The 13,931-nt window shown below is 38.5% G+C and overlaps 1 protein-coding gene across 1 annotated transcript in view; it reads left to right on the forward strand.

The window, feature by feature from the left end:
• The window catches only part of htra4 (HtrA serine peptidase 4), a 103,940-nt gene that overhangs the window by 51,777 nt on the left and 38,232 nt on the right, over positions 1 to 13,931 (forward strand). The window contains exon 2 of the mRNA XM_039769243.1: positions 11,511 to 11,610. Coding sequence (XP_039625177.1) covers positions 11,511 to 11,610 — 100 coding nt within the window. The remainder of the gene's footprint in view (positions 1 to 11,510; positions 11,611 to 13,931) is intronic.

Genomic DNA, 13,931 nt, shown 5'->3' on the forward strand with positions numbered 1-13,931 from the left:
TCTGAATCATTACTTTTTTGTGTTTTTATGTAATTTCTGTTACGTTTGTGTATGATTTAGTAATTGTATCCTTTAAATGTTTGGCCATTTTATGTACTTTGTGGTTGGAGCCCCAAGAGGCAGGGGCTACGATGTCCTGACTAATTTGTCCTCTTTGGCTTTATATTCAGTCATAAATTAAAGACTCAGCAGCAAAACATTGTGGTTCCGTTGGAGTTGTAACTACTGTTATTTATTTGAATTTGCTATTTTTTGTAATTTTTAGTGTTTATGTGTTAGGCTTTTTTTCTGTGAATTGCCTTTTTAGGCAAATCCTTTTGCCAATTTTTTTTTGTTCTGTTGAGCTTTTTTGCCTTATTTTTTTTCTAACTTTGTTAACAAATCTCTCAATTTATAAAGATTCCTTGTGTGTCCTTTTTTGCACAAGCCATTGGTAACAGTAATCTTCTCCCTGTGGGTCTTTTGAATTGTCTTTGAACATTTCTGGTTATTTTGCCAAATCTCCTGGTTTGGGGACTAATAGGCCAGATACTGAATAGCTATAGTCTTCAGTAAGCTGGACTAGGTGAGCCTCTTCAGAGTTGGCCTTTGTTCTTCTGGCCAACTTTGTGACTATATTTTAGAGGCCCAGGCCCGATTTTGACATTTTTAAGACTTTTAAGTGTTAGGTGTAGTGGTTCCAGCATTTCAGAAACAGCTGCCCTTCCAGATTTTTCATGCAGTACTGTCTCTGCAGTTTATAGAGAATAGTGTGATAAATAAAAGTGACTGACTGTTCTTTGGGCAGAGGAGCATGACTGGACTTACTTAAGCTCTAAGAGAGGTCCCATATACTCAATGTGCAGAGTAACATCCATCCATTCATTATCAACCTGGCTATATCTTAACTACAGGGTCAGAGAGGTCTGCTGGAGTCAATCTCAGCCAACACAGGGCGCAAGGCAGGAAACAAACCCCGGGCAGGGCGCCAGCCCACCGCAGCAGAGTAATATCTCTCAACAAATTAAGAATCATATTCTGAGCTGTGTGGGCTATAGCAGAGTACCATACTGGGCTCCACGTCTGGTAACTAAAAACAGGAAAATGAGGCTACAGTGGGCACATGATCAACAAAATTAAATGATTAAAGTTTGGAAAAATATTGTCCAATCTGATGAATGTTGCTTTCTGTTACAGCATGCAGATGGTATAAACAGCTCAAACCTAGAGCTATTTGGCCTTGCAATACAAGTTCATGGTGGTAGCACAGTGGTGTGAGGTGTGCTTTCTTGGCACTAATTGCGCCTATTAATGCCAGCTCTGTGCGATTTGAATACCTAAGCATTGTTGCTGACCATTTACATTCACTTATAGCCACAGGCCGCCCTTTTTCAAAATCATATCTCCAGCAGATATGTCACAAAGTACACATAATCTCAAGCTAATTCTGCCAACATGTCTTCAGTTTACTCAAGTAGCGTCCAAACCAATAGGTCACCTTTGGGATGAAGTGGAACAAGGTACTGTATCTGAAGCATGCTGTGTGGGATGTAATGGATGGACTGTGTCCTGACTGAGCTGGAGAGTTATTCCTTACCTGACTGAGAGGACATTATGGAAGGATGATATAGATAGATGCATACATCAGCCATGATGGTTCTTGTTCCCTTTCCCAGTGAGGGAGAAGAAATAAGGGGTTGGCTGGGGCAGGCTGCCTGTCAAAAACAATTAATCCCCTAGCATCATAGGTGGCAGTGCTCCTCTGGCATAGCCCTAGTTTAGAAACCCAGGGGTTGCATAAGAAGCAGAGTTTAGATGGGCAGCCCTCTTGGAGGTTCCCTCTCTTCATTGAGGTTCTTCCTGATCCAGAAGAGCTTCCTGCGGGTACTGTGGTGGCACCAGAAGTACTCCCAGGCCAGCATAAAAGAGTCTGCCTCACCACCTTCAAGGAGTCAGAATTGGAAGGTGGTGGAAAAAACATGCTTGGAAGGAGTGGGGGAGGAAACTTTTAATTGGAATTGTAACAGTGATTGTGAAACTGTAAAGGTTTTAATATAAATATGAACCCCGGACTGTTCCCAACATGGCTGTGTGTGTGGTTTGAAGGTCCAAAACACCCCTTTGTGACCATAATGCATATGTGATCAAACAATATTCTAGAACCCCATGCTGCTAGTCAGCAAGGACTTAAATCCCCAGAAAAATGTTTCTAGCACCTCAGTGAAACGAGGAGACAATAAATTCCTGTACAATGTAGGTCCGGAGTGTCTTTTGGTCCCTGGCCACATTTGTTTGTTGCATTCTCACTGATCAACGGGAACCGTAACTTTCATGCAAAATATGTGATGTGCAAAGGTTGCAGGTTAAACTGTTGACATCATTTCAATACACAGCCATACCACCAAAACAATGGAAAATGAGGTGTTGATAGTTCTTCTGCTGTAGGTTAGTCGCAAATGCATTTATTGCTATTTCAAAGAATCGAATTAAGGAATTAGTCGACAGAATTGAAAAAAAGGAAAGCTACAGTGCAAAAGAGAATATGTCGGACTGCAGAGATTCATGATTCTGAGGCAGTAATAAGACATAAGCAAAAAAAGGTAACGTTAATTTTATTCATCAAACATACATTCATTAATTCTGTAAATGAAATTCTGATTTTAAAATAAATGTGGTTGACCAATCAGCACAATTCATTGCCCAAACCCCACTTATTATGATTCATGGTTGAACAAAAAATAACATACCAGGGAGCGGGGGCTAAAAAAACTACCAGGAACTACAAATGGCCGAGTTCCTGCTGTGGAAATACTATAAAAGTTCCTATAGTAAGAAAACACATATAATTTGTAGTTTTTTTGTTTTTTTTACCAAGGGCTAATATTGGCAGGCAGTTTGTTGTAGTGGTTAAGGTTTCGGATCTAGGATTTCAAACTATGAGGTTGTGGATTTGAATCCTGTTATTGTATCTGACACTCTGTGACCATGAGCAAGTCACTTCACCTGCTGTACTCCAATTCAGAAACAAAAGAAATGTATTCAATTGTATCTCATATGTTGTATGTTTCCCTGAACAAAGGCATCAGTCAAATAATAAGTAATAATAATATTATTATTAGGTCAGTGGAGCTGCTTACTCTTGAAACTGCTATACAAAATTGTCCATGGGTAAAACATTTCTTCTTTTCCTAGTGACTTGGCTTGATGTTAATTTTAAACACAATTTTACAGGAAGTTGTATACCTTTGAATTAAAAAGAATCATCGGTAGGAATAATTATGAAATTCAAGTATATATTCCTATTATTATTATTATTTTTAGATGTACAAGATTTCCATTTGTTAACACCATTCACTCAAGTACAGTATTTCTTTTTGTCAGTTGTATATAGTTCCCATTTTAGGTTCACAGATGTGAATGTATATACAAAGCAGTGCTTGAAGTGGATGTAAATAGGTGCTGACAATCCTATATGTTACACTGATGTATTAATATTAAGAGCGAAGAGCAAGGAGCATTCCCCCATTAGAAATCCAAGCACCACTATCTAAGATCAGTGTTACTGTCTGAGTTTGCAACACCATCAACAGAGCAGAACAGATAAGATGATAGCTGGTACACATCTAAGAGTACCGATAATCAACAGCAAACAACAAAGCTTGCTTGTCAAACTTTCTGTTTCCATTTCACAAAGTGATGACGTCTCTTTCTTTCTGTGTAGGACACTGCCTATTGGTTATTGGTCTTATTCGTGTGGCCCATCAATCACTTCTGCAGTGAATAGGTTAGCATAATATTAATAAATATCAACAAATGCAAAAATGTTCCACAAATAAAAAGCAAGAATCAGCTAAGTTTCTTTTTTGTGTAATGTCACCAGATTTCAAAGTTTTTCTATTGTAATCGGGGTTTTTACTTGTAAATATTGATGTATCGAAAATAAGTGAGTGAATGATTCTATGGTCTGATGAAGCCAAGATTGAACTATCTGGTGTTAAAGCAGAGAAAACAAAGCACCTGTCATCACCTGTGCAAAACTCTTCCAATGGTAAACTGTGGTGGTGGCAAAATCATGCTGCTGGGTTGTTTTTCAGCAGCAGGTATTGGGAGACTAGTCATGGTTGCGAGAGGGTTGAACGGAGCTAAGTACAAATATATGCTTACGTAAAACCAGCTCCAGAGCACTCTGGACATCAGACTGGTTCACCTTCCAATAGGATAATAACCTTAAGCACAGAGCAGAGTCAACATAAGAGTGGCTTATGGACAACTCTGCGAATGTCTCAGAGTGGTTCAGCCACACCCTAGACTTAAACACAATCAAACATTTCTAGAGAGATATGAAAATAACTGCGTGCTGACAGTCTTCATTTGGCATGACAGAGCTTGAGAGTATCTGTCAAAATGAGTAAAGTTTCTGAATAATTACAAGTACAGTGTTTTGCAAAGCAGGACACAATAGGAATTACATTACACATTACAAGTCTGGTACTTTAGCTATGAATACTGTAGATATCATTCCCTGGGAGTTACTATTCTTTGGGTACAAGACAATTGCCAGATAAAGCTGTCAGATATGTAGGAGTCAGCATAACCACTGTTTAGCAATAAGTTGCTCTTTTAGGGAACATATTGCCCACTACTGGCTATTAATTGAGGTTAGGGTTTTTAATATTAAATTGGATATCAGAACTACAGGAGTATCTGGGACTTTTATTGGGTGCTCTGGGAGAACTGCCTAAATATTTATAGAGGGCATTCCTGAACCAGAAATTGTTTGAACAGAGTGTAGCTTAGACATCTTTCAATACCTTTGTCCAAGGTCAGTCCCCACTGCTTTTCACATTAAAACCTTGAGCCGTCTAATTTGCCTGTGGAAAAATTACACAATAGTATTTACTTTAAAGTAGTTTGTGATACAATTAACTTGAAAAGTGGTAAATGAAACATTGCTTGATAGACTAAATGCACAATAAAAGCAAAACTAAGGTAGCAAGCCTTGTAATCTACACTTTGTTGCAAGCAGATATTTTTTCAGTGCTATGGAATTTACATACAAAACTTGGTATTTTGAAAAATAGAAAAACGTCGAAAGGTAGTAGGCTAAGCAGATGGTCTGTGCTTTCGGGGCTTCCGATGTGCCTGTACACATCCTGCACATTCTTCAGGTAATACTGTTGCAGCCCTCAGGAAAAGCCTACAGAAAGTACTTCATGTGTGACCCTCCCAAGCATAAGCCTGTTTTTGCTACAGGTCTTAAGACATACTGTATGTCATAGGCAAGTGCAGCCCTTGGTGCAGTAAATGTTGTTTAAGGAACAAAATGAGAGAGAAGGAAACAGTGGTGATGCTATATAATGTGGCTTGCTATGTCAGTACTTGGTGCCTGTATTCTGCCTTGTTTGCAATAGAGAATGGTACTGGGGAAGGATGGGAGATTTGCCTATTAAGGATTTGTAAATGGGCTTGTTTCTTTCTTCTTGTGTGAGTAGGAATGGTTACAGCCCTCCCTAATAATCAAGGCAGTTCATCAACCAGTCCTTATTAAATTTATTTAATTTCATGGTGCATAGGAGACCAATGAAAGATGTTCAATGTCAAAGAATTGACTTGCTGAACATTGTGCCCAAATTAGACACCAGTGCAGACCAGATTATGCTTAGGAAGGGAAATTTAATAACAAAGAATAAATAATTTCATAGGAGGAAAAAAGGAAAGAGAAAAAGTACAAAAAATAATAGATCTATGCCCTTTCGGGCCTTTTTGTATTTTTTTTTAACTTATATTCTACAGAATATAACAAACACATTCATTCATACCTCCCTGTGTGCCAAAAATACTGACCGCCTTCTCCTCCTCATTCTTATCAGGTGAGACCTTGCCTCTGCTCCACTCCTGGCTCCAAGCTACTCTGATTGAGACATTTGAGGCCCTTTGAAGGTAGTTCTCAGGAGTACTTCTTATGCCTCTACAGCTCACCAGGAAGCACTTCTGGAATGGGTCACCCTCATTGCCACAGAATCTCTGGCAAACAAGGCTCGTCTCAAATGTCTCTACTAGAACCTTAAATGTAGCAGGGAAATGCTGCTGCCTGCTGGTAGTTAGGGGAAGTACACTACCTCTAAAGATTGCCACAGATACTGTAAATACCATACAATTTCCATGTCTTCTCAGTTGTTATGGTTGTTACTTTAAAAACAGAAAATGCAGAAAATATGATAGTTAGTCAGCAACATTGTTGTGAACTGATGCCTGGTCGAACAGTGGTTCTTGTCTTGTGCCTGTTTGTGTTGGGATACGCTGATCGCTTTTACCAGTGTTGAGTTCAGATTTCACCAGTCATCTGCAAAATTTTTATTGCAAATGGATGAATGGATGAGTGAATGGAAGGATGTATAAATAAACTAGGAAAACCTTTAAACTGTAATGCAATAAATAATCCCTTTTCTATGCCTGTTTTGTTTTGATCAGTGTCATGAGGAGCCAAAGGTCTTCTAATTGCAGTAAGTGCAAAGAAACAAAGTAGAAGCAAGTACCAGGATTGGATAGTAAACCAGCTGATCAGAAGGGATGCTCAGTTACATTAGATATTTAATTGTCACTAAGTGTTTCTCAGAGTACCCCAAATGAACACATTGGGAACAGGTACCTCTTCATATAAAAGGAGATCAACCTTGGGATTAAACTATATGCTTACTGTCTATCTGTATCTTTAAAAAATGCTTAATAATAATAATAATACATTTTATTTATATAGTGCCTTTCCCATGCTCAAGAATATAAGAAAGAACGGCAGGGTATACAGTATATAGCATTGTACAAACCAAATAAATAAATAAAGAAGATTAAAACAGTAAATTCAGAGAAAAGTCTAACAGACAACATAATTGATGGTCTAGCACACACACATACAGGTTACATGAGCATCTTGATATAGAGGTAAACTGAGAGGAGGGTAATAAAGTCAAGTAGAGCTAAAAGCCTTAATGAACAGATGAGTTTTGAGTTGTTTTTTAAAAGAATTCATGGAGTCAGCTGACCTGATTAATTTCGGTAGGTCATTCCAGAGTCTGGGCGCTATACAGCTGAAGGCCCTGTCACCCATGGAGTAAAGATTAGTGTGGGGCACAACAAGATTGCCAGAATCAGAGGACCTTAGTGGGCGGACAGGCACATAGTGATGGAAAAGTTCACTGATGTAGTTTGGCGCAAGGTTATTTAAGGCTTTGTAGGTTATTGGTAGGATTTTATATTCGATTCTGTAAGACACAGGGAGCCAGTGAATACGGAACAGGATGGGTGTGATGTGCTCGCTGCTGCTGGTTCGAGTAAGGACTCTTGCAGCTGAGTTTTGAATAAGCTGGAGCTGTGATATAAGATTAGAAGGGGCACCTGCCAGCAGCGAGTTACAATAATCGATGCGGGATGTGATAAAAGCATGGACAAGTTTCTCAGCATTAGAAAAGGAAAGGAAGGAGCGAACATGGGATATGTTACGGAGGTGAAAGTAAGAAAGTTTCTTAATGTGATTTATGTGGGCGGAATAAGAGAGGGAGGAATCAAAAATGACACCAAGATTCTTTGCAGTAGAGGCAGGTCTGATGAGATCACCGCCAAGATGGACTGGGAAGGAGCTCATTTTATTAAGTTGCATTTTAGTCCCAATTTGCAGGAGTTCAGTTTTGTTGCAATTTAATTTTAAAGAGTTCTGCTCCATCCAGGTTTTAATTTCACTAAGGCAGGTTGTGAGCTGAGAAAGCTCTGATGAAGTTCCACTTTTAACATTGAAGTAGAGTTGAGTATCATCTGCATAAAATGATAACCCAGTCCATAGCTGAATAATATGGCCAAGGGGAAGCATATAAATACAGAAGAGAAGAGGGCTGAGGACAGAGCCCTGAGGAACTCCTTGTGTGACTGGCGCCGAGCTGGATCTGCTGTTGCCAAGACTAACAAACTCTTGCCTATCAGTCAGATAGGACTTGAACCACTGGAGGGCAGTGCCAGAGATACCCAGCATGTTCTCCATTCTGGACAGTAGAATGTCATGTCTGACAGTGTCAAATGCTGCACTGAGGTCTAATAGAATTAATATGCTGGTTTGTCCAGAGTCTGCTGCCATAAGCAAATCATTGGTTACCCATAGCAGAGCAGTTTCACAGCTGTGCCGCACCCTAAAACCAAATTGAAAGGGTTCCATCAAATTATTAGAGATTAAGTAATTGGTGAGCTGGGAGGCTACAACACGCTCAAGAGCTTTTGACAGGAAAGGTAAGTGGGAAATAGGCCGAAAGTTGTTAAGATTGTCAGCATCAAGACCAGACTTTTTTAACATTGGGGTTACAGAAGCGATTTTAAAAGTGACCGGCACAGAGCCTGTATCAAGGGATGAGTTTATTATTGTTATAGCAGTCGGGATTATGGCATGAAGGCAGGATTTAAGTAGTGTGCTGGGGATGGGGTCCAGTACACAAGTAGTCGGCCTCATCTTACAAAGCAGGTTATTAGCAAATGCAGATGTGACTGGTGAGAACTTAGAGAAGGAGTTGGATGGAGTGAGAAAACAGGGAGAGATACAGTATAAACAGATGATGTATTTATGTTAGTTGAATTATTTAGATCTTTAATTTTGTTATGGAAAAAGTGGAGGAATTCCTCACAGACTTCAGTAGAAGTGGTAGTTGGGCCAGATGTGGGTTTGAGTAGTTTATTAACTACAGAGAACAAAACCCTTTGGTTATCGTGGCCACTTTCTATTATTCTGCCATAGTGGGTGTTCTTAGCAGCAGTTAGTGTTCTCTGTAAGCTCTTTGGTGGACAGAGAAAGCCTGTTTTACGTGACATTCTCTCAAGGCATCGGCCAGCTGCTTTCATAGATCGCAATTCTGAATTATACCAAGGAGCTGAACATTTAAAGGAAACCTCCTTATGTTTTAAAGGAGCTGTTTTATATAATGCTGAATGCAGGGCTGAGTTATAGTGGTCAACAAGACTATCTAGTGTTGACGGAATAGGTGCAGACAGTAAAAGATCAGAAATGGATCCAGAAAGGATAGAGGGACAGATATTTTTAAGGTTTCTGTAAGAAATTTGTCATTTACAGGTAAGAGGAGGGAAAGGCAGTGAGACAGTGAAAAATACTGCTTTATGGTCAGAGAGTCCCAAATCAGTGCTGTAAATGTTGGCAACAGATAGTCCAGAAGTGCAGATCAGATCCAATATATGACCACCAGAGTGGGTGGGAAAATCAACATGTTGTGTCAAGTCAAAACAGTCCAGTAAGGATAGGAATTCATTTCTCAGTTTAGATGTAGTAGTGTCAATATGGATGTTGAAATCACCAAGAAGGATAATTCTCTAAGAATAAGAGAAGAGCTTAGGTGGGTTAAAAGTTCAATCAGATCAGATAAGAAGGATGCATTGTATTTTGGGGGACGATAAAGAACAATGAGTGAGACAGGACCTGATTCCGTTATTAGTTTAAGAGCCAGGCACTCAAAAGACAGTGGACAGTCAATTGGGATTCGTTTGATATTTAAGTCTGCTCTGATAATTACTGCTAGCCCACCTCCTTGTCTAGAGCTGCGAGGTTCTGTATGGAAAGTGAAACCAGGTGGAGTCGCTTCCGTGAGAGAAGTAAATTTGTTCGGTTTTTGCCAAGTCTCTGTTAGACACAGTATATCAAGTTTGGTGTCAGTGATGAGTTCTGACAGCACCATTGCTTTGCCATTAAGAGATCTAGAGTTAAACAGTGCAATATTAGTTAATGAGGCTTCTTTTTGCACAGAGCTGTGATCAGGGTTTATTTCCACATAATGTAAATTTGGCACACTGACACTTATATTTCCAGGGCCATGAGATGGGCGGCTTATTCCTGAGCAAATGCTGCCGGTTGTCTTTTCATTCACAGCCCGGTGGTGGCGGCGACCTGACCCGCGATGTACACATTTCAGGCGCTGCAAAATACTGCGTCTTTTAGGATGTTCCAGTCAGACCATTTGCTCTGGACAAACTGTTTAATAAGAAGAAGAGTTTGTCATGATAGTATTTTAGCATGATACTGGGCAATACTTATCTGAAAAGCAGTGGAGAAGCAGCACAGCACAGCTTCTGATTAAGAAGTGTATTTTTTAAATTGAGATCAACATCCATAAAGAGTTAATAATAAACTTTAAGAAGCTATAAATAAATGAAATAATACAAATAAAAATTTTGCGTAATTCTGAAAAGGAAAACTCTGAAAGTTAATATTTGCAGCCCCTGCAATCAAAAAATTGATGTGCTATTCCTATATATTTTATAAATTCTATGGCTTTTGCAATAAAGGAAGACAAATAATTTTTAGAAGGCAAACACCATTTCATTGTGACTGAATATGAAAAATAGTATGGTTTACACTGCTTTTTACTGTTATTAGGTACAGTGTGTTAAGGAATCTAAGGTACAGACACCTTGGATTGCTGAAAGAAAAAGCAAATATTTTAGCTACCACTCAGATTTGTCTGCAACTGAGACTTAATTTGACACTAGCTACTGAATTAGACAAAACCAATGGTCTGTCAAGTGGTAGATTTAGTTAAATATGTCAAGTAAAATCTTGATCTACTAACTGGTCAGATGAGTAGGGAGGAATTTACAGTAGTTTCCTGGATTGGTAGCTGGGTTTTTGTCCATTGTTTTTTTTGAAAGAATGATTTCTTTTTTGTTCTGAAGGTTTTGTGCCTTAAGGTTAATTCAAATTGACCATACAAAAACACAATACAGCTCATAATAATTTTATATATGAGGCTGTACATCATCTTAGAGGTAATACAAAAAGTGGATGTCTTTTCCACCTTTCCTATTTCACACAATATTTTCATTTGTAACTTACATGAAGCCTACTGTAGTTGTGGGAGTTATTCAACCCTTTCTCTATTAGTATAATTGCTTTGAATTTGCCTGTTCTTTCCATGTCTGTGTAGTTTTGATTTGAGTACTCTGATTTTCCTCCTACACCCCAAAAACTTGCGTTTTTGGTTGATTAGGAATTCTAAACTGGCATTTGCATGAGTAAGTTTGAGCAAGTGGCCACACTTTGTGAATTGTGGAAAAATTATTTCCACCTTGCATCTAATGCTACCTGGCTAAGCACTGGCTGCTCAGCTCTTAACTGTATAATCAGTTTAGACAACAGGAGTATGGATTGTTGGTTGTGTATTTTCCTCTTAATCAGTATCACGAAATAAGGGGACCTATGTGCCAGAAACATACTTAGTTTCTACATCCATGGGAGGCATACAAGAATCATTGCATAGTTTTGTGGCAAAAACATGACTCTGTTAAAATAGTCCTGGGATAAATGCAGACATACAGAACAGATATTTCTTGTTACATATCTTAACTATGACATGTATACTGATCTGCCATGCACAAAGCAGCCCATTGAATTTCTGTTAGCTGTCCATTAAACGTATCTACTTATTTCTACATTGAATCTTTGTCAGATTATCATGCTAATTCAGGTCATGTACTCTCTTACCCATTTCTAGGACCTCAGAATCCAGACAGCCTACGAAACAGGTTCAACTTTATTGCAGATGTAGTGGACAAGATAGCCCCGGCTGTGGTGCACTTGGAGCTATTTCGCAGGTAAGGTTGGATCACAACATGTGCTGAAAGATATGCAAACACTTTTCTTCATTGAAGCTTTCATGGTCGCTTTATGTAGATTTAGCTGAAAGTTAGAAAGCAGCAAGTGCTAATACACAGTGCTTAAAGTGGTTATTTTTAGTTCAGTGACTTTTCATTGTTTCTCATTAAGATTTAACTAGATACTGATTAGCTCGTGAAAAAGACATTCCCATAGTTGACAACTTGTCTGCCTCTGTTAGCCTAGTAAATTCCTATAGACAGCTTCTGCTTTTAACTATAAACCGAAAGACAGACTTTGAAATGTACTTATTTGTAACAAAGTCGTCAACAAAAGTAAGTGTACTTCAGCAAGTTCTTTATGCATTGAAAATTTTTTTTTACAATTTTTATAGGTCATTGTGTATACTGAGGCTAAAAAACCCTGTTTTTGAAAGTTTTTGAATAGTAAAAAGTAAATTAGCAGACGGTACCATGAGTCTAAATAGCAGTTTCTATTTGGAGAGAATGGTCCTAGCTGAAATGCTTGCCAACTGGATTAAAGCTTCATCCAAAACAAAATCAAATAAACAGACTTTTTGTCACTAAAGCAGCTGCCAGGGAGGAGTGTCAACACAGCTTTTATCATGGGCAGTTAACAGAGGAGAAATGAAGTATTCTTGACTCAAGCGTCTGCTGGCACTTCTAACTACCATATGCTAGACTTAAAAAAAAATCTTTGCAGGCATGCACTTCCATGCCAACAAACATTCAGAAGAGTACATTAGATGCACTCACAATTTTCAACTTTTACAATTAAAATATTCAACCCATAAGAAAGTTTGCATTTTGATCCCTGGGTTTCTGCTTCTACATGAAATCAAAATCTGGCTTTATTTACACTGCAGTTCTGTGGGGGCATCTTTTAATCATATAGCCTACCCTTATCTTACAACTACATTTGATTAATGCCTTGCACTGTTTAAATAATTTTCCAGATGTCTGTTTAAGGTCAGCTCTTTATATACTTGCAAATGGATTAATAACCAGTTTAAAATTTAATCAAAATTAAGTTTAAGGCCAGTGTTAAACAGTGAATTAAGAAATCAAGGTAAAAATTTTCTTAATGATTCTTTCCTTTGCTTATTTACTTTACAGTGAAACAGTGTAAATTTAGAGGTGCATTTTTATTATGTTTTGTTTTCTTTGCCAGCTTTGCCCAAAGTGTTTGCCAAAAAGAATATGCAATAGCCTTGTACAAGCAGTGCAAACAGCACTTGATCTGGGCAAAATAGGGTTAATTTTAGTTTATCTATTAAAGTCAGTCCTTCAAAGGGGTTTAAAAGTCCTTATATTTGGAACAACTTCATTAAGGCTAATTATACTGTAAAACAGCTTCATCTGCAGTAATCCATCCATCCATTATCCAACCCGCTATATCCTAACTACAGGGTCACGGGGGTCTGCGGGAGCTAATCCCAGCCAACACAGGGCGCAAGGCAGGAAACAAACCCTGGGCAGGGTGCCAGCCCACCACAGGGCGCACACACACACACACACTAGGGACAATTTAGAATTGCCAATGCACCTAACCTGCATGTCTTTGGACTGTGGGAGGAAACCGGAATACCCAGAGGAAACCCACGCAGACACGGGGAGAACATGCAAACTCCATGCAGGGAGTACCCAGGAAGCGAACCCGGGTCTCATCTGCAGTAATGGTTTATTAAAAACTCTGACATATTTGGGAACATTGGTCTTTGATACAAACTGGAGCACAGTTTTTGAATACTGGTTAAATGGCATTGCAGGCTACTTGGAAATATTCATGCTGCTTGAAATAATATCAAGATTGATGTACTTTCTTTGCTTCAAGTTTGAATTTGTAGTACTTATTTTTTCTTAAAACCAAAACCAGAACAATAAATACAACTATAGTACAACTACTACTACTACTACTATTATTATTATTATTAATATTCCAACTGGAGTATAATAGAAGACACAGAGGTGGCAACATAAAACTAAATCAATACAACAACATGACTCCAGGTACGCTCCAGGGTTTAAATGCGTTGCCAAAGGCATAAATTAAGTCAAAATATAAATGTCTCTCAAGTGACATGATTTCTTTTTTGTTAAAATATATATTAAAAGTTAGCAAATATTATCCTCCATTGTACACTGCCATTTATGAATTTATTGGTGACAGTCTTTACAATTGCTTTCTACTCAGCTTCTGACTTTCTCTGACATTGTACTGTAGATTAATCAGATGATGGTACTGCATTCTTTGGAAAGGGCACAGCAAATAGGAATCATGGGTCGGTGTTTTAGGATGA

Source organism: Polypterus senegalus, chromosome 11, assembly GCF_016835505.1.
Source record: "Polypterus senegalus isolate Bchr_013 chromosome 11, ASM1683550v1, whole genome shotgun sequence".
Classification (NCBI taxonomy): Eukaryota; Metazoa; Chordata; class Cladistia; order Polypteriformes; family Polypteridae; genus Polypterus; species Polypterus senegalus.